The sequence below is a fragment of the Manis javanica genome, chromosome 9 (genome assembly GCF_040802235.1).
Source record: "Manis javanica isolate MJ-LG chromosome 9, MJ_LKY, whole genome shotgun sequence".
NCBI lineage: Eukaryota > Metazoa > Chordata > Mammalia > Pholidota > Manidae > Manis > Manis javanica.
The window spans coordinates 103,646,765-103,666,502 of record NC_133164.1 but is presented as its reverse complement, the minus strand read 5'-3'; the positions used below and the strand labels follow the sequence as shown (position 1 = coordinate 103,666,502).

The 19,738-nt window shown below is 43.8% G+C and overlaps 1 protein-coding gene across 1 annotated transcript in view; it reads left to right on the top strand.

Moving 5' to 3' along the window:
• MYO5B (myosin VB) overlaps nt 1-19,738 on the top strand; it is a 309,980-nt gene that overhangs the window by 135,161 nt on the left and 155,081 nt on the right. The window contains exons 3-4 of the mRNA XM_017665463.3: nt 539-710; nt 4,391-4,535. Coding sequence (XP_017520952.3) covers nt 539-710; nt 4,391-4,535 — 317 coding nt within the window. The remainder of the gene's footprint in view (nt 1-538; nt 711-4,390; nt 4,536-19,738) is intronic.

The following is a 19,738-nucleotide window of genomic DNA, read 5'->3' as shown; positions in this document are numbered from 1 at the left end:
ATAACACCTTGCATTTGAGATTTGACCTTAAGATGTATAATCACACTCTGGTCACACATGTGCACACAGGGATCTCAAGCTCCTATTACGCTTTAGGACAATAAAATTATGCCCTAGAGTAGCTGGCAGTCAGGTTGCACAAAAATACATGTACACCTTGAGGGCAGTTTGTTCATTGCAAGATGATCCAAATGAAAAGTGAGTATGTGAATTGGTGGGAGAGTAAAAACTAACCATAAATAGGGCAAACAAAGGGTTCCTTGATGGGAGAAAGAACTGCACTCCTACAGCAACTCAAATTAAAGACTTTTACCTTGATACACTGGGATTATGTTATCAGCAATTTTTCTACCTGGGCTGGTCTCTAATGGCAGAGTTTTTTTTTTTTTTTCCCAGTTTGCACTTCTTTAAAACGTTATTTGTCTTAATCACTTCTGATCATGTTAGGATAGTGATCCTAGCCAACAAGGCGTGACATTGAATACAGCCTAAATGCTTCATACCTCTGCCTATTTGTCTATTCCTTGCAATTCTTTAGATTCGGGAATACCCCATTGATGTCCAAAGCAACCAACTGCCTTTCTTGCGGAATCCAGATATCTTGGTTGGAGAAAATGACCTGACTGCCCTTAGCTATCTACACGAGCCTGCAGTTCTGCATAATTTAAAGGTCCGTTTCCTGGAGTCGAACCATATCTACACTTACTGTGGTAAGTTGGGGGCTGAGGGGGGGGGGCATCTATTGGCTGCATGTTTGAAAGTGCTGATAATCTTTAGACTTGCCATGTTAAACTTCAGTGGTTAAAAATCCCATTTTCATTCTTATAAGTACCTCTCATCTGAGACCCTTGAAAGGTTTGCAGTGTATGTGGCTTAATTAGGCTGCCCTGCGTCTCTGTGGGCTGATTGGTATTAATCAAGGCTCAACCAGGGAAGAAATGGGCCACAGCTTGCAGCTTGACTGGCTAAGGTGCAGTCCTGGGGCCAGTAGGAGAGCAGTAAATACACGCCAGTGCCCCAGCTCGGGCATCTGCCTTCACCACCAAGCACACTCCTGTAAATGTATACTTGGCTTGTTTTTCCCTCCTTAAAAAAGGACTGGCCTTCTCTCTGATCCTCTCTTGCTCATGTACAAACATGAATACTGAACTCAGGAGCAGAAGCCACTGACAAATGCTTGAAACAAAAAGTCTTAGAATTCTCTCTTGGGATTGTCCTGAAATTTGTTCCCCACATGTCAAATTGTGGTTTCTCTTTTTTAGAGTATTGTTAAGTGGTATGATAAAAACAAAAGCACTATAAGCTGTTGATTGAAGGGCAAACCAATTTATCATCTGGTTGAGGAGTCAGGCCGAGGGCTTTGGGGGGCTGTCCCCGGGTCATGCCTCAGAGCTCTGGTCTTGCTGTAGTCAGAGGGGGTAGCCTCAGGGTCGGGTTATTTCCTCGGTGACACTCCACTTTGGTTTGGAATTGGCTGGCTGGCCACGAAGGTAGGGTGAGTTTCCTGCCAGATTTTAGTACTTGAGGGGTGCTTTCCCAAAGCTCCTTCACCTCACCTAGTGGGAATTTTATTTGGAAGAAACCATCAATTATCTGAGCCCTTCAATAAGTTCGTTTTTTCCAACAAGATTTTTTAAAAATCTCCCTTTTTCGAAGAAAGGGGTAAATGATCAGCTTCACTTTTTAAAGGCACCCCCTCTGGAGGGGTCATGGTGTCTCTCCAACATGCCCCGCGGCTCCTCTGTTCGAGCTGTAACTGCTGTAGCTCCAAATGACTGTAGCTCCGAATCTTAAGTCATCAAGAGCATGCAGCTCTGCTCTGGAAGGACTGAGACCTTTTGGGAAAACGTGTTGACCTCAGAAACACGGTATCAAAAATTGAATTTAATGCTACAAAAAGTAGGGTGTTGTTTTTTTTTACAGCTCTAACAACGAGTAGAACATGTGAGGCTGTATTTAAGGCCAGAAACTTGGAGAATTCTCTTAAGTGGAGTTTACCAGAGTTCTGGGCCTTATTTTTCAGTCCAGATTGTCTTGTCAGGCAAACCTCCATCTGAAGAGGATAACTGAGTGTCTTTTTCCTCCCTTGGCCCTGTCCCTTTGCTTGGAATAATCTGGTTGAGAACATTTCAGGTTTTCTGTCTCTCTTTCTCTGTCTGGTTTCCACCCCCCACCCTCCCCACTTTCAATAGACTTTACTTTTTTAAGCAATTTTAGGTTCATAACAAAATTGAATAGAAGGTAAAGAGATTTGCCGTATACCCACCTCCCCACTAGCCTCACCCACTGTCAACCTTCTACTCAGGAGTGGCACATTTGTTAGAACTGATGAACCCACAATAACGCATCATTGTCAGCCAGTGTCCATAGTTTGCATTAAGGTTGGTCACCCTTAGTGGTGTTTGACATTCCTTGGGTTTGGGTAAATGTCTAATGACAGGTATTGACCATATTTTGGTATCATAACAGTGGTTTCACTGCCCTAAAAACATCCCGTTTGCTCTGCCTATTCATCCCTCTCTCCTCCAAACTCCTGGCAACCTCTGCCTTTTACAGCGTCTCTAAAAGTTTGCCTTTTGCAGCATCTTGTGGTTGGATTCATAGTATGAGGCCTTTTCAGACTGGCTTCTTCTACTTAGTAGTTTGCATTTAAGGTTCCTCCATATCTTTTCATATCTTGATAAATCATTTTTTTTGTGACACTAGTATTCCATTGTCTGGATATACCACAGTTTATGCACATACCTATTAAAGCACATCTTAATTGCTTCTAAGTTTTGGCAATTGTGAAGAAAGCTGTTATAAACACGTAAGTGCAGGTTTTGTGGGTATATTTTCAACTCCTTTGGATAGATACCAGGGAGTATGAATCATATAGTCAGAGTATGTTTAGTTTTGTAAGAAACTGCCAAAGTGACTGTGCATTTTGCATTCCCCCTAGCAATAGACTCTACATTTTAAAGAAATTTTGGGTTCACAGCAAACAGTAAATGTCTTTACCTGGATTGCTAGAGATTTACTTTGAGATTACTGGAAGGTAACGAGTTTGTTTTTCCACATCCCCGTTAGCATTTGGTGTTATCAATGTTCTGCATTTTGGCGATACTAGTTTGTGTGTAATGGCCACTCATTAATGTTTTAATTTGCATTTCCCTAATGATATGTGATGCAAAGCATCTTTTCAGATGCTCATTTGCCATCTGGATAGTTCTTCTTTGGTGAGGTGTCTGTTTAGGTCTTTTGCCCACGTTTTAATTGGGAGGTTCATTTCCTTAACTAGTTTCAAGAGTTCTTCATTTTGGATAGTAGTTCTTATCAGATGTTTTTACAACTATTTCTCCCCGTCTGTGGTTTGGCTTATCATCCTCTTGATTGTGAGTCTTTTCAAACACCAAAAGGATATACAGTGCAGGAGATCTCCGAATTTGACAATGACCCTTTCCTGCCATTTGTTCCCCAAATGGCTAGAAAAGCTCACATTTTTGTACCTTTGTCTGGATCCTCTTGAAATCCAGAACATGCTCTTATGTGAAAGAAAAATGCATGAATTTCTGTCTTATACTGAATATTGAATTTTCTTTTTCTTTTCCCATTCTCAAATATTAATTTGCCTTGCTTTTCCATGAAAGATGCTGACTCCTCATTTAACATGTCCATTTATTGAGTCCATCATTTTGCAGTGCATCTTTTTTGAGATATAAGATGAAAAAAAGTGAAATGAAAAATTATACATGATATAATGTAATGTGAGGTAATAAACAAGAGCTAGCATTCAGTGCTTACTGTGCAAGGTGATGATGTAGTGTTCTTTCTCAATCGTTTTATTTTCAGGATAACCAGGTAAATGCAATTATTTGCATTGACAATCCAGCAAACTGAGGCACTTAGAGGTTAAAATATTTGCAACACAGTTAATAATTGAGTCAAGATTTGACCTTAAAATGTGTAAATCATACTCATTGTCCACAAGCTGTTATTTAGGTAAGCCATACACAAATGAAAAATTAATAGTCCCGTTCCTTGATGTTAATTCTGAGATGGCTTTTGAGGCCTAACACCTGTTGGCAGAGTTGAGCATCCTCTTCTCTCTACTCCTGCAACACTTAGCACATGTCTATTTGATGAACTCAATTTATGGAGCATTTGTGTGTGTTTATAGGTGCTTATTCCATGCTCTAGGGTACTTAGTGGCCTAACCTGTCATTCTTTTCTCCAGGGCCTAGTTTAGTGCCTGGTAAACACAGAGGAGTCTTGATTTAGTGGAGTGATTGGTTAGGATTCACTGTGTAACTCTCTCGTTCTTTAGTTTTGATGTATATGAACAGGGGCCCTGAAGCTGAGGCCAGGTGCCCATCCTGCTGCAGAATCTGACTGCATTGTCTGTTTGCAGGAATCGTGCTTGTTGCCATTAATCCTTACGAACAGTTGCCAATCTATGGTCAAGATGTTATCTATGCCTACAGTGGCCAAAACATGGGGGATATGGACCCCCACATCTTTGCAGTGGCGGATGAAGCCTACAAGCAGATGGCCAGGTAAGAATCACCTCAGCCCAGAAGTCTCCCTCGGTAGGCAGTTGGGGGGCAGAAAATGGAGTTTGTGCCCACCTTGGGTGATTTTGCTCAATGGTGGAATGGTGGTTCTGGGATTGAGACAAAGCCTTGAAAACAAAATGAGCCCACGTTGTGCTTTTTAACATATTTCCTTGTGTCGTCATCTTATGAACCTGCACCTAGGAGAGCAGTGTCTCCTTAGCCTGACTTCATATTTGGAGCAATGAAGTAAATGAATGCCTTGGATTTTATCTCCCTTTGACTTCCTTTTGTCCCCTTTCCTCCCCTCCTGGTGTGATGAAACCATTTTTTAGCATCACCATTCATTTTACCGTTCTCATTGAAGGCTCCCTTCTGAAGGAACCAGGACTCCTTGATACCTTCTTGAGATGCCGAGCGTTTAGGGCAGAAATAGGAACTTCAAATTAGCTGCCATGCATTGTTGTTTGGAGTTTTTAACCTGGAAGTAGAATTTTGTTCAGGGATTTTAGTAGATCCACTCATTTTTGGTCTTTTTTAGCTTTAAAAGAGAGGTGCAGGTCAGTTTCATCAGAAAATGGGCTAGGTAGTTGTATAAAGGTCCTCCAGGGAAAGGTCCACCTGTGGGGGTGGGGAGTGTGTGTGTATGGAGGGTAGAGGGGGGGTTATTTTAAGGAATTGGCTTACAGTTGTGGAGGCTTGGAAAAATCCAAAATTTGCAGGGCAGGCTCTAGGCTGGAGACCCACAGAAGAGTTGATGCTGTGTTTCAGTTCTGAAGGCATTCTGCTGTCATAATTCTCTTTTCTTTGGGGAAGGTCAAATTTTTTCCTCTTAGACCTTCACCTGATTGGGTAAGGCCCACCCACAATGTGAAGAGTAATCTGTTTTACTGACAGTCTAATTTAAATGTTAGGCTCACCTAAAAACACCCTCACCAGCATTATCTTGACTAGTGTTTGACCAAGTATCTGGGTACCATGGCCTAGCCAAGTTGACACGTAAAGTTAATAACTATAGTGATTGTCTTGAACTACTTAGGCATAACATACAGAATTTTACCAAAGCTTTGGTGGAAAAGCATATTCCTGTTAAGACTAAAATGCTGAATCCTTTCAGCCACATCTTTCTTGCCACCTCTAGAAAACACGTTATGGAGTCTGTAGCAAATGTAGGAAAGCGTTTTATAGGGAGGGAAGCTGCTTAGGCTAATTCAGTGAGAAGAGAATTCCGTTTAAGATGGTTTGTTACTTCAGTGGATTTCAGAGCATAATTTTCAGCCCAGTGAAAGTTTCCATGAAGGAAGGCTGTTCTATAGACTTTCCCACTGATTTATAATATTGCTGGCTGTGAAGATCAATATTTAAAAAGTCTGCTTCCTTAAAGATAGACAATGGCTGTATTCAAAACAAGCAGTGACTGGAGAACTGAGTGATTTAATAAAAGAAATGATCTATAATCTGTTTCTCCAAAATGTGGTAAGAAACTGTAGAAGTACGGTGGTTGTAATCTGTGATCTCACTTACACTGTTAGAAAGACCACACACTTTGTTAATTTGCTTTGGAGCTTCAGACTGGGAATCACTTAGCTTGGTAACTTACTGATCCAAACCTCCTAATTGTAGTTCACAAGGACAGGTCACGTGGCAGGAAGGATGCGTGTTAGTGCATTACTGCACACAGCCCTGCCCATGTACTACTGTTTGTGGTCAAGCATATGGCACAGTAGAGAGATGTGGGGTCTGGAAAGGCTTCCATGCCTTTGGAGAATCACTTAAGCCAAGTCCTGATTTGCTTCATATGGAGACAACTATCCCTCTTTTGGAGGCTGGCTTTTTTATGGTTCTAAAACAAGGTGAGTGTGTCTTGGTTCTGAAGAGACTCTGCAGTGCCAAAAATTCTGGCATGTCCTTCCATAGGTATCACTGATATGGGATTATTTTGTTTTGTTTTTTCCATCACATTCTTCTCTCTTAGCTAATTGCACCTAGATGTATTGGAAATTGCTATTGTTTATTAGACTTCTTGAGAATCTTTATCCACATCATAAATGCTCTTGACCAGATGCCTCCTTTCTTCCCTTCCATTCCTGAAGCTGGGCTTGTGGCAATTCTACAGTTTTACTTGTTTGGGGCCTTGTTCATACCCATTAGATGGAAAAGGATGTGCGTGTCCAGGGTGGTGGTGATTCAGTCTCCCCTAGAATAAATCATTTAACAGTTAAAGGGGTTTGGATGTTGAAGTTGGACCAGGAATTGCTTCCTGAAGGGTTTTTTTTTTTAAGATTTTAAGGTTTATACTTATTTTACCCACTGAGTCCAAATATTTTTGTAGGTGTAGCCAAAATTTTGCTGAAATTCTGATGCAGTTTTTGCTCATGAACATTCATTAGAAGCATGAGACCAGCATGTGCTGTAGGAGAGCTATTTTTGAACGTTCATTTGTCAGCAGCCCAGGGTTTGTTATTGATCTGAGAGGCACATTAGAAGCTCCAGCAGAATCTTTGTCATGTAGAGAATAAGGAGCCCCATTGGTCAGAGGCAAGGAAAGTTTTGCTGTATTGCTAGAGCAGGCTGCCTCTGTCCGTTTAGAATTCTTGAACAAATTCCTTTAACAGTATTTACCACCTGTGAGGTGTGCTCTTCCTGTCTCATCAGTAGCTGAGATAATTGTGATTCAAGTAGCCATAGCCTTGCACAGTGTGAGTCTGAGCCTGCAACAGCTGGGTGAAATAAAGGGTCTAAGAAACTTAATGACTTCAGTATTTGGAGACTATGACTCAGTTGGCCTTGAGCTCAGTATTCTGTCTCTTGATTCACTGGGAACTGGTTTTTTTTTCCTTGATGTAGCTCACACAGGGATTTTCCATCTCTTGGTGCTGTGAGTGGGTGAGAGGGTGTTGTCAAAGCTCAAAGGGATACAGACGTCCATCCCCAGAGTGCCCACTGTGGTTTACTGCCCACATCCCTGTTCAGTTCCCCAAGGCTGGATTTGAGAGTACCTGGAGAGTTCCAGTGAAGAAAAAGGTTAAAATAGTGTAAAACATCGAATTCATGCATTCTGTCCCCTGCAAAAGAACCTACAGTTCCCTGTAAGAAAGGGAACTGACCTCCCTGCTTACTTCCTTTCCTCCTCCCTCCCAGTCTGGGATCCAAAATGCCCTGTTTCATTTTTACCCGACCCCAGCCTCAGCTCCTGTGTTAAACCGTATCATCTGAAGTGTCTGTTATCTGGTAGGTTACTTACTGACTGGACACTAAGAAATGTAAGACTTCTTAAGTTCATAATCTGGCTGGAGAGAGAAGACACTGTAGGCCAAATACTCTATAACCATGTAAAGAGAGGCCGTATGTGGGATCATTTTAATTGAGTTTGGAGTCATGTTTGTCACAAATGGTTGAGAAAACTGTAGGATTTACACTGGATCTTGATGAAGGGTAGGACACATGTAGTGAGAAGCATCTCGGTGAGTGAAAGAGTGAGCATAACTTCGGAAGTGGGACATCAAAAGGCGTGGTCAGGAAACTACAGTGACATACTGCTTCTTACCCCCAAGGCTGTCTGTAATTGAAAGGACAAGTGTTGGCAAGGATGTGGAGAAACTAGAATGCTTATACACTGCTAGTGGGAATGAAAGATGATGCAGCTGCTTTATAAAGTAGTCTGGCAGTTCTTCATGGGCATGGTCACCTTGAAAGCCAGACCTGAGCACATATTCTGTGATTCCATTTATATGAAATGTCCAGAATAGGCAGATCTCTAGTGAGAAATAGACTAGTATTTCCCTGGGATGGGAGGTTTGAGGGGAAATGGAAGTGATTGCTGATGGGTATGTATGTTTTTGGGGTGGGGAGAGTGATGAAAATGTTCTAAAATTGATGAGTGCACAGCTTGCAAATGTACTAAAAGGCACTGCACTGTGTACTTAAAATGGGAGAATGTGTGGTCTGTGGATTACATCTCAAAGCTATTATGAGTAAAAGGCATGGTCATGCTACCGCTCCCAGGAATGTTGAACCTATGTGATGAGTGAGTCTGTAGGGCAGCTGTGGACTGTGCAGTGAGACAGGGTGGGACCAGACTGGCAGCCTGGGAAGGCTGAGGTGAACTTTGGGAGAAGAGTGTGTTCTATTGACAGAGAACAAAGCTAGTCAAATGAGTTCAGAAAGCCCTGGATTAATCAAATGAAACATCTTCCTTTAAGCCTGGGCTTCTCAGAGCAGTTTTGTTCCATGCAGTCTTAGTCTCCAAGCTGGGGATGTGTTATGCTGGGCTTGCAAATTGTATTTAGACACACAACTGCTTTTAAGGATTTCTCAAGGGACTGATGTTCTGTACCCCACTCTTTGGGAAATGCTGATCTAGAGCAAGGAGACATTATAGAGCTTGTTAGGCAGGGAGATGATATGATACAAGGATGGTCAGAAAAAAATTTTTCTCTGGTGGGCCTGATTTCATAATCTTTTCCTTCCCCTATTCTTATACTATTTCCAAGGATAAGAACACCTTGTGAAAAGCTTAGATTCTTGTGGAAATAACTTATCTGTTGTTAACAATCTCTATATAATAAACAAGAAGTGATTATGAAGTGTGAGACTGTGGCATGGTATGATCTATTTCTTGAATCACCAGCACTTTACCCTAGGGAATTTGATTGGTGTTCAAGGAAGAATAGAATCAGCACATTAATATGTTTAGTTCTTACAGCTGCCAAGTGAGATGAGCTCTCCCCACCATGCAGCTGAGGACAGAGACTTAAGGATGTTAAACAATTCTCCGAGGTCATGAAGATAATAAATGGATGCAGTGGAAGATCCAGTCTGTTTGCTCCAAAGCCCCTGCATTAGCCGAGAAAAGTTACTACCCCACCTCGATGTTGCCTACTGGCTGGTCCAGATAGTCTTTCCAGAACAGCAGGCTCTGATCCTCAGGGTCCTGTGAGGGCCAGAAGATAGACCTTTCACCTTAATGGTTCAAAAGTGTCTAATTCTACAGTGATACTAGAGTTTGGGTGCATTTTCTAGCTTTGTTGGTGGGAGTGGGCCATCGTACTGGGATGGCCAGGTCTGGTACCTTTTCTGAGCTGTTGTGTTTTAAAGACAGTGCGGATACAGTACAGCAAATTCACTGCCCAGGTAGCCAAGGTAATTGAGTCACTGCATTGCAAAGCTGTGACTACCAGTGAAAGATGAGACTGCTGTCGCGGGCGGGGTCCTAGGGAGTGGGGAGCTGAGCTAGGGAGTGGCACAGGGTGAAGGTGGAGCATTCCTGGAGATGGGCAGGGGCTCTTTAAGAGAGAGCCTATGTGCACTGGGAGAGGGAGTCTAATTTATAAGCCCTGGGTGGGTCTCCAGACAGGGTGCCTTGCTGGCCTTGGCTCCTGCAAGTGTAAAGAGTTCAAGAATTTGAAGGCCTCCCAGGGGGAACAGTGTGCAAAAGAGGGTCCACAGTGAAAAAGGTACTCTTCAAACTGGAAGCACTCATTTGGTGAGCAGGAAAGGGAGGGAGAGCATAAGGACATAGGGGTAAAAGCAGAAGCGGGAGGCTGGCCCCTGTTGCCACGCGAGAGGAGCCGCAGGCTGGCTCCTCAGGGCAGTGCGCCAGCCTCCTGCCCGGGGACGTGTCTGCAGAAGGGAGAGGAAGTGAGCAAGTGCTGCCTTTGCCATTTCTGGAAGTCAAAACCAAAATGGACTTGACAACTTTGTCTTCACAGCCACGGGGGTAGAATAGTCTTGGATACACGGGAAGTGGGCTCTGGACTTTCAGGATCCCTTGGGCTGCAAACTCAGTGGAGTTTGGATCTTTGGGAAAATAATTTTTAAAAAGAATTATATATCGGTGACCTAAATCCACACATTGCGATCAAGTTTTAAGTGGAATGATGTCAGTTTCTCTCTTTTGGATGTAAGGTGTTTTCTTCTAGGTGGTTGTGCGATTAGGGGAAAGTTGGGGTGGAAGTACTTTGCTGCAAACTCGTGTTTTCCATGAAAAGAAGCCATTGTAGTGATGACAGCAGAGCTGGGTGTTTTCTGTAAGCTGATTACAGTCCAGGAGTGTACAGAGGTCTGGTTTTGGTAGCATCGTCTTGCCTGCTTACTGCGTATCCTTGACAAACACTTTGGCTTTTGTGGCTCTCAGTGTCCCTCCCCTTTAAGAGGACATTGTCCCTACCTCAGGGAGGTTATGAGGAATCTTGGAAAACCTTCATGTACTGTAAAAAAAATGGGGTCATGGGTGTGACATCTGACAGTTTCACTGGCTGTTGAATTGAGTAAAAGAATCACCAGAAAGGTTGGTAATTAGGGAGCAATGTTGAATTTCTACAGTAAATTCTGCAACCATGATTTCAGTTAACCCCTCAGTTTTGAATATTTTGTTTTCCTTCCTATTCATTATTTTAAGTCAGGATTAGTTGGGACTTGGTTGCTTTAAGATGAGGTAAAGGAGATGATCAAGAAGATGTCTGAACAGGAAGGGCTTTTAATTTCTTCTCTGGCATTCTTTTGTTTCTAAAACATTCCCTGAATAGCTCCTTGTTGCTCAGTTCTCCCGGGGACGCCCTCCCCCATGGGCTGTCCACCTGTCCCCTTCGTTGCTCACGGTAGCTGCCTTGTCTGTGCCCTCCTGCCGCCCTCTGCACACCGTCCTCCCTCCCCCAGTGATGCCACAGCTTGAAGCTCTGTAACAACATTTTGATCCTTTATGATCTCTTAGATTGTGTAGTTCTTTATATTTCTACATATGCTAGTATATCATTTATAAAGAATATAGAAGAAAGTAACTTTAGTATGCAGTGAATGTGGCTAATAATACGTTAAAATAAATGGATGGTAAGTGTATATATATTTATAATTTTTTCTTGAGTTTAGGGAAGATTAGGGCTGAACCATGTCCTTTGTCTAACTGCCATGACATACAAAGACCATTAACATTATTAATAGGTGCTTGTCTGCAATGTACCCAGCACGCTTTGTCAGATTAAGCCCCATATCCAAAATCGTAGAGCTAAAAGATACTTCAGTGTATTGACCCATTATCTACATGGGCTGGCATAGCATGGTAGAAAGAGAATATTCAGTCACCTGGCAGAAACTGGTTGTGCTGTAAAAATGCGGCAGACTGTGTCCTGGCAAAGGTCCTTTGGGTACTGCCTGAGCATCCCCATGACAGGCAACTGTCTCTCACTGGTTTTCTACACTTCGCAGCTTTCATAGTCAGGAGTTCTCCATTACATGGCGCTCGATTGGGTGTCCACATGCTACCCGCCGTGGGCCTCAGCTCCGTATGGGTCAATGGCGTTTTCTTCCACATGGCCGACCCCGCCATCATGTGCCCTTCTATTCCCCACTCTGGGCTGAACATCCACTCCTGCACATGGTGTGCAGACCCTCTCCTGCTGTGGTCACCCCTGGACACCATCAGGTCTTCCTCTCTGATACCAGGGGTCTCTGGATGTGATCTGAATTTGTTAAATGAGCCTGTAATCACACTGACTATTGGCGGTCAGTCCATATTGTTGACATCGAATAACTTTGCAAGCTGCTAAGTTTCTGTCCACCCTGCCGGCATACTCACAAGAACTATATTACACCTTTAATGAGATTTAATTGACTGGCAATAAACTGCATGTATTTGAAGTGCAGTTACTCACGTTAAATTGCACATACAATTTTGACATATACACCCGTGAAGCTAACACCATGATCCAGATAGTGAATGTTTCCTTGATTTCTGTTTACTTCTGCACCTTTGAAATCCACCCCTCTGACCCTGTGTAACTGCTAATCTACTTTCTGTCACTATTAATTCAAATGTCTTTTAAGATAAGTTGCCCTCATTCTGTACTTGTACAATTGATTTTTTAAATGTATTGAGCAATATTCTGCAGTTATCACATTAAATTTCATCTGTTGTACCTGTGTTCCACTTTTCTAGCAAATACATCTTTTGGAATTTTGATTTTTGCATCTGATGTATTGGGTCTCTAGCTTGCATACATATGCAAATTTAACAAATCTGTTGCCTCCATTTCTGTCCATTAATTAAATGTTAATCTGTGTGGATTCCTATAATATACTGGGAGCAGTTCTTTAGGTACTAATAATCTAAAGAATTAGGTACTTACATGTGTTTTTAAATATTGTTAAAGCCAGTACACACTGGGATGGCCCCATGTGATTTCAGGGTGCTCCCATCTGAGGAGGTGGGCTAGCACAGACCCCAGGCTGTGTCCAAGCCTCGCTGCTTGCTTCCATGTTTTCTCCTGGTCAGTTCTCCCACTTGGGGCACCTCCGTTTCCTCAACTGAAACATTAGGATGCACACGTGTGCTTTCCTCTCAGGCCATTGTAAGAAAACACATTTGGGTATGTGACAGCACAGCGTCCTGCGCTGGGCAAGTGCCCCAGGGACACAGGCTCTCATGGTTACTGCACACTGTTCCAGTTGCACAGCCTTTCCCTGATGTCAAAGCCAGACTTGTCTCCGATGTGGGTTTCTTTTGGAATTCATAGCAAATGGTGACATGCGAATAAGATTTAGTTCTTTTCAAAATAATTTTCAGTGAAAAAATGCTAATAAAATGTGAAGGCTAGCAGGGTGAAATGGCATTTCTATTTACACTGTAGTAATGCCTTTCATTCCCTGTTAACCCCTTTTTTGTTAACCGCATAGTTCTTCATTTACATTCTGGAAGATAGCGTGGCTGCAAACTGTTCGCCAATGTGCCAAGTGGAGTAGGGAAGGAAGATGGCATGAAGCGAGGTAGCTCGGTGTCCAGGGTCACGACAGCCTGGTTTCTCAGCAAAGCTGTGTGGGCTTGAACGTTTCCTGAGCTCCCTTCCCTGTGCACTGGTGTCTGCTTCTATACACGTACGGCGTCTAACTCCTAAGATTGTTAGAACTAATGAGCTGATCCGTGAAAAGTGCTTAGAATGATTTCTGGCACAGAGTAAGTGTTCACAAAGTGTCCGAGGGCAGTAATAACGCTGTGGTAAACATGTGATACCACAGTATCCGAAAGGAAAAGAAATGCCAGAAGGAAGACCAATAGCTGACTGAGCAGGATCCCTTTGTAGGTTATGCTCAGAGAAAAAATTAGTCCCCTCAGGGTGGCTGTTCCATGTAATCCGCAAAGTTCTTTTGAGCTTTTTTATAGGGCTGTGTTTGGAATTAGTATTATAGAAGTTTATAGGTGGTTTCTGTCTGGTGAAAGGCAATACAGCATCACCTGCACTGTGTTTAAACTTATTGTCATGTACAGAAATCCAGCCCCGCTCAACTGTGGACTTGGAGCGCGGTTGCACTGTTGTTCCTGGCTGAGCAGCGCCTGGGAGAGTGTTAGGGTGGGGACACCGCTGCCCTTCTGTTGATGCCTTCTGTAAGCCTAAGCAAAGGGGAAGTAACACATTGCACTGTGGCAATCAAACGATTATTTGACTTCGACCTGCAGTTGCTTGAAAAACAGCTTGCCAGATGCCACTGAATGTGTGGTGGAGGCCAGAAAGCAGCTTGTTCCAGTCACCTTTGGTGCCTGCAGTGGTGAATCATTGATCAGAGCGGTGGTCTTTGTGCTCCAGGGGTACGTCAGTCTTGGAAGATGATTCACTGGACTGTGGGAAGAAAATGTTAACATCCCCGTAAGATTTAAGCTACTATTTTTGCATATTTTATAATCATAGTATACTAACTAGTAAAGCAGCACAGAAAATAATTTATAAATACGTATTTTGGGGGTACATGTTCAGTTTTCCTTAGTGACAAGAATGAGTGTTTAAAAGGGATGACTAGTGTCCAGGGCAGTGTCTAAAGCCACAACGGCAACAGTATTTGTGGTCTAGTTCCTGATCCACAGAGGAAAAGCTGTCCCCCAGCCACCTGTGGCTGTTCTTGCTGGTATGCTAGAGGGAAGAAGGTGAGAGAAGGCTGCTGGCTCGGGGCAGTCCGTCTCCATCTTAGGAGACATGATGGTGAGTGAGTGACCTTTGTTTATCAATGTCATCTTTCTCTACTGGGTTAAAGAGTGTTGCCTTTTCTAGTAGTTCTTTGATTACATCAGGACATAGGTGTGCAACAGTGGGCAGTGTTTTGGCTTTATAAAAAAGAAAGCCTTGGGGAGGTCATTTATCATGGAGCTAGGTAGAATTGAATCCCAGCACTTGGCTGCATTTTGCCCACGGATGGAGTTCCCCTAAATGGCCCACATCGGAGTAGTGTAGGGAACCAGTGCCCATCCCCTTCCCTACCCATCTTAATCAATCTCAAGGAAGTAACCAAGTCATCTGCATTTTTTTAAAGCTCTGCAAGTGGCTCAGAAAGGAGCAAGTCTGGACCAGTGTTTGGGAAACCTTTGGAATAGATGAGCATCTGATTTCTGGGATTCAGAACTGATACTAACAACATGAATTGATGTCACAAGACTTGGAGTCTAAAGATTAGACTATTGCTTAGTTCCTTTCCCCATTTCAGCATGAATTAGGGATCTGAGAGTGAGTTTTGATCAAGGAAAGAAGTTAAAGATTTGAAAGCCTGTTAGAAAGTAGAGGATTCTCCAAATTTAGTAGCTGCCTAGCTGCCTGTAATTCTCAACCCTGGTTGCACGTGAGAACCTCTGGGAAAGTTTTGAACTGTGCGTGCCTAGAACACTGCCAGGTGCTTGAGTGAGGCAGAGTTGAGAACTTTGCTGGAATCACCTGTGACTCAGGTACTCCACTCGGCCTCTGCCAACAGAAGAGCCTCGAGAAGTGAGAGAACTCTTGTGTGTGTGAGGAATGTTGCAGAAAGCCTGTGGGCAGTGCAGCATGTCTAGAGAAAGCCCAGCATTTAGGTCCTTTAGAGCCACAGTGGACAGACTTCAATCAAATGCACTCTGAGCCTGTCTGGCTCCTGCCCCCATTATGGATCAATTACATTAGAAGCCAGGGGAGGGGCATCTATAGCCACAAGATAATAGACATTAATTAGAACTAGAGAATAAAATGCCTCATAATGGATGGCCTGTTCTAAATGAGATGTTCTTTTTCATTTAAAAAGAAGAGCAAGTACCAAGAACATGTAGAATTATGGGATGTCCTTTTAGAAAACGCCTTGCACCTAGGAGCAGAGAAAGCAGGGGGAAATCCCAGCACCCAGCTTCTTCTCTGATTAGTCACCTTTACTAGCTAAGAATAGCGCTACCTCCAGCCTTGGCTTGTTGAGAGTTTATTGAGGACATTAATATAGATGTGTGAAATATTTACAGTCTAGCTGCATTTTGTTTAAATGTGTGGTACTAATCTTCTCTTAGGATATTGGGGATCAATATGTGTTCACTCCAGTTTGCTCTGCTTCCCCACTGGGTCATTGGGCCCTTAGAGTTTGATTCCACTTGCTGTTGCACGTATTGATCCACCATAATCACCTGTGTGTTTGGCTCGTGATCCAAAGCAGAAATTGTTCTCCCCATTTGTGTGAAGCTATCATTTCTAAAGTTCTGTTCATTTTACTTCCTTACATTTGTAGAGCCCCTTATATTTCATATTGGAAGAGTATTCATGAAATGTATAGATTCGGTCAAATCTTCTGGGATAGGAGTTCTTTTTTTTGTTTTCCCCCAACATCTCCAGTGTTTTGCCCAGTCTGAGCTGAAAACTTCTAGCCCCCTCAGGAGGCTGTCATTCCACTGTTTGAAACTCAGAGGTGAATGGATAACGGCCTCCTGACACTCGCTCATACCTTAGGGGCTGCCTCTCTCCTGGAGCAGCCACCAGAATGGACTGTTGTAGGAATGCTCAGCTAGCCGCCTCTTCTCCAGGCTGAACTCTTCCTGGTCTGGCTACTGTTCCGCCTGTGACAGTTCACCACTCTGACTTCCTCTGAATATACTACAGTTTTTCAGTGTAGCCCGTGAAGTGTGGTATCTCTTATTTAGCCAGGAATCTAATTCTAGGCTGGCTATGGCTGTCTCCTGTCCTTCTGGGATGTAAATACTTGGGGGCTGCATTAATACAAATTTACTAATAGTTTCTTGGTTGGATGGTTAATGAGTCAACCAAAATACTCCAGTGCTTCTTATCTGAAATAGTGTTAGCTGATGATCAGTTTGATGCAGTACCATTGTGAAGAATGTTGTGGGTGCTGTCCAGACCACACTGCTAAGCGGCCGTGTCCATTTAGCACCCAGATTTTTCTATTCTCTTGTGCTCTTTGCTCTGAGTTGGGCCAATGATGCGATGTTCATAGAACTACTCAAATATGTCTTTACCGTCATGGTAGTAAATCACCAAAATGACTTTGTCACAAGACATTGTAGAACTTGTCACTTAGTGGATCTGTAAGAAGAGAGTAAGTGGCTTACTCTTAAAGTTGTCTGGAAGACCCTTGTCAACATTAAGCAGCAGCAAATTTCATTTCCCATCAGTGCAGAGCCCCGTGCTATGGGTCATCCGGTGCCTCTTCCACCAGAACTGGCATGCCGTTAGGCTTCAAAAAGACTAGCTGGATTCGGGCTTGCCCTTGAGGCTTGCATTCTTCATTAGCTGGCCCACAGGATCCTCCAAGGCAGGGGGTGGCAGGTGGAGGGCCCGCATGGGGAATAACGCCCCTTGCTTCCCTTGCATCTCTTCCCCCAAGCTTCCTTTCCTGGCACCAGAAGCTCTCCTGGTGGGACTTCTCCACTTTACATCTTGAATTCTCTGCCCATGGCTTATAGTGAAGCTGATATTCACAACCCCCGGCCTGTTCTTGCTTTCTGAATGGGAATTTAACAGACTTCTAAAAATTCATTCCTCCACAGCAGCAGGCAATTACTGCACTAGGAAGTCAAGAATCTTATTTTGTCAAAAGCTGACCTTTGGCACTCTGCCTTTGTCTTTGCCTTCCTGTTATGTAATCCTTCTCCTCCTGAGACAAATTAATGCCTTGAGTTGAAGGAGAATGCCATGTAAAAAAAAAGCATATTAATGCATCTCAAATATTTCCCTACTTGAGATGAATAATAACTGAGTGTTCCTAAGGTCATAGGTGATGTATGAGAGTTACCGAGTTGTCATTAAGCACTAACTCAATTGTACAGATTTGTCAGTGGAACCACCGAAGTTACACATCTTGGGTAAGGCACATAGCTGGTAGTTGGCAGAGATTATATGAGCCGAGCATCCTAACTCCAAACCCTGTGCCCTTGACCACTTTGGTTCACTGCCTCGCCAGATAAGATGACCCCTGGATTGGTGGGTTGAGAAACTGAATAGAAGGACGTTCTGTCAGCTGAGATCAGGAAGAGAGGGGAAGGGAGAAGCAGGGACTCTTTGGGGGTTGAGTTTTATTTGGGAACTGTTTCATTTATGATCTCCCACTCCACTCTACCCTTGACATCCAAATATAGCTGTCTAGTAGGTGAATCCATGATGGAGCTGAGCAAGGTCTTGGCCTACAGGTGGTACTTAGACCCTTGGGAATGGGTTCATCCTGGGAGAGATTGGGAGAAAAGTTCCTAGATCAAAACACAAGGAAATCACCCCCCTTGTAGGTGATACAGGTGATACCTTCTTGGGAGTAATTGCAAATATGAGTAAGATTTTTGATTGACCCCAGTAGGGTGAGGTGTGGAGCAGTGCTGCACTGATAGGGTTCCTGCCCTGACTGAGCCTGGCTTGGGAGCATGGACCGGGCTGCAATGTGCAGGGCAGTCCTGGGCATCTAAGAATTGCCTCCCATCGCTGCAATTCAAATGCCCAAAATGATCTTTAGCATCCTTTATCACTCTCATATTTATGCTGCCCTTTAGTTTTTAGGCCTTCGTCTCCCTTACATCATGGCTCCTTGTTGAAACTCAAGGACCGTGGAAGGCGAGGCTTTATTATATCCCCTGTTGACAGCCGAGACCTCGTGAGCCTTGGCCAAAGCCCCTAAGCTCCTGAGTGGCAGTACCGGTGCTGGAACCGATTCTCCTGTGCCCACTCCAGGGCTCTCACTGTTCTGCTCTCCTCCTGCGTCTGTATGACTTTAATCTGGAGAAGCTGGGCTTCTACCTGACCTCCCACAGCTGGACTTGCACCAATTAACTTGCTCCCTCTGATGGAAAGTTTTTGTGGCTGCTGCCCGACAGCCTCTGCCGGGAGGCTGTGTGGGCTGCCTTTGGGTACCTGGACGCTCCTACATGGAGGGCCGTAGAGCACAGGCTGCTTCGTCTTTGGCACATTTCTCACATATGTACTCTCGAGTGCAAAGCCAGTGGTGAGTTTCAATCAAATGCATTCTTTGCCTTACCTTCTCCTTAGTGTCCCTCTGCACACTTGATTAGACCCCATCTGTGCGTATGCTGGTGACTTCTGGGTGGATGTAAAGTGTGACTACAGGAATGTGCTGAGGATCACATTTTCTGCCTTGGAGATCACAGCAGCCCTTTAAACTCTCAATAGACAAGTAACTATGTAATATTAAATGGTTGCCCAAATATACTCCTGCCTAAAAATAGCCATCTCTCTGGCCTATCACTTTATTTAAAGTTTTATCTATCTACTCAGCTATGAGTCAAAAACTATTAAAATATACATATCACCTGAGAGAGAAAATGTCGTATATGTCACACCTTTATGATGCTACTTGAGTCTATTGCCTTTGACTTCCACCAGCACCGCTTGATTTTGGGGCCTCATCCTCTGTTTGGGTCACTGCTGCAGCCTCGGTGGGCCTCCATCTTGCCTGCATTTCTTCTAACTCCCAAGTCTGTCTCCATGCTGCTGCTAAGAAGGAGGGGGTGTTTGTGTGTTTTAAAGTAAATTATTTCAGAGTGGAAATGCTGACCGGAAGGAGCCAGCGGTAACGTGGAGCGGGGTGCTGGGCTGGGGGTGGGATCTGGAGTTCAGGTGATGAACTTTACCTCCCTGAGAAGGCGTGCTTCTGTTAGAGAAGGGAGGAGAGAGGCCAGGGCTGATGACACAAAGGTTGGTTGATGGGGAGGCAGGAGATGGCATAGCTGTTCCAGGTCTTTCGCTTCATTTGCTAAGATTCCTTTCATGCCAGCATGTGGTAGATACTTACACATGGGATTTATAATGTCTCTGAAAATGTAGACAACTTCCCAAAACTACCTGGGATGGGAAAGTCTTGTGTGTTCGGGGAGAGGATGGTGCACCTGCAGTGTGTGCTGGGCTGGAGCACTGGCTGCAATGGCGGGCAGCCGGCCAACGAGGTAACGGTGTCTCTGGTAAGACAGATGAGGTAGCTTGGTG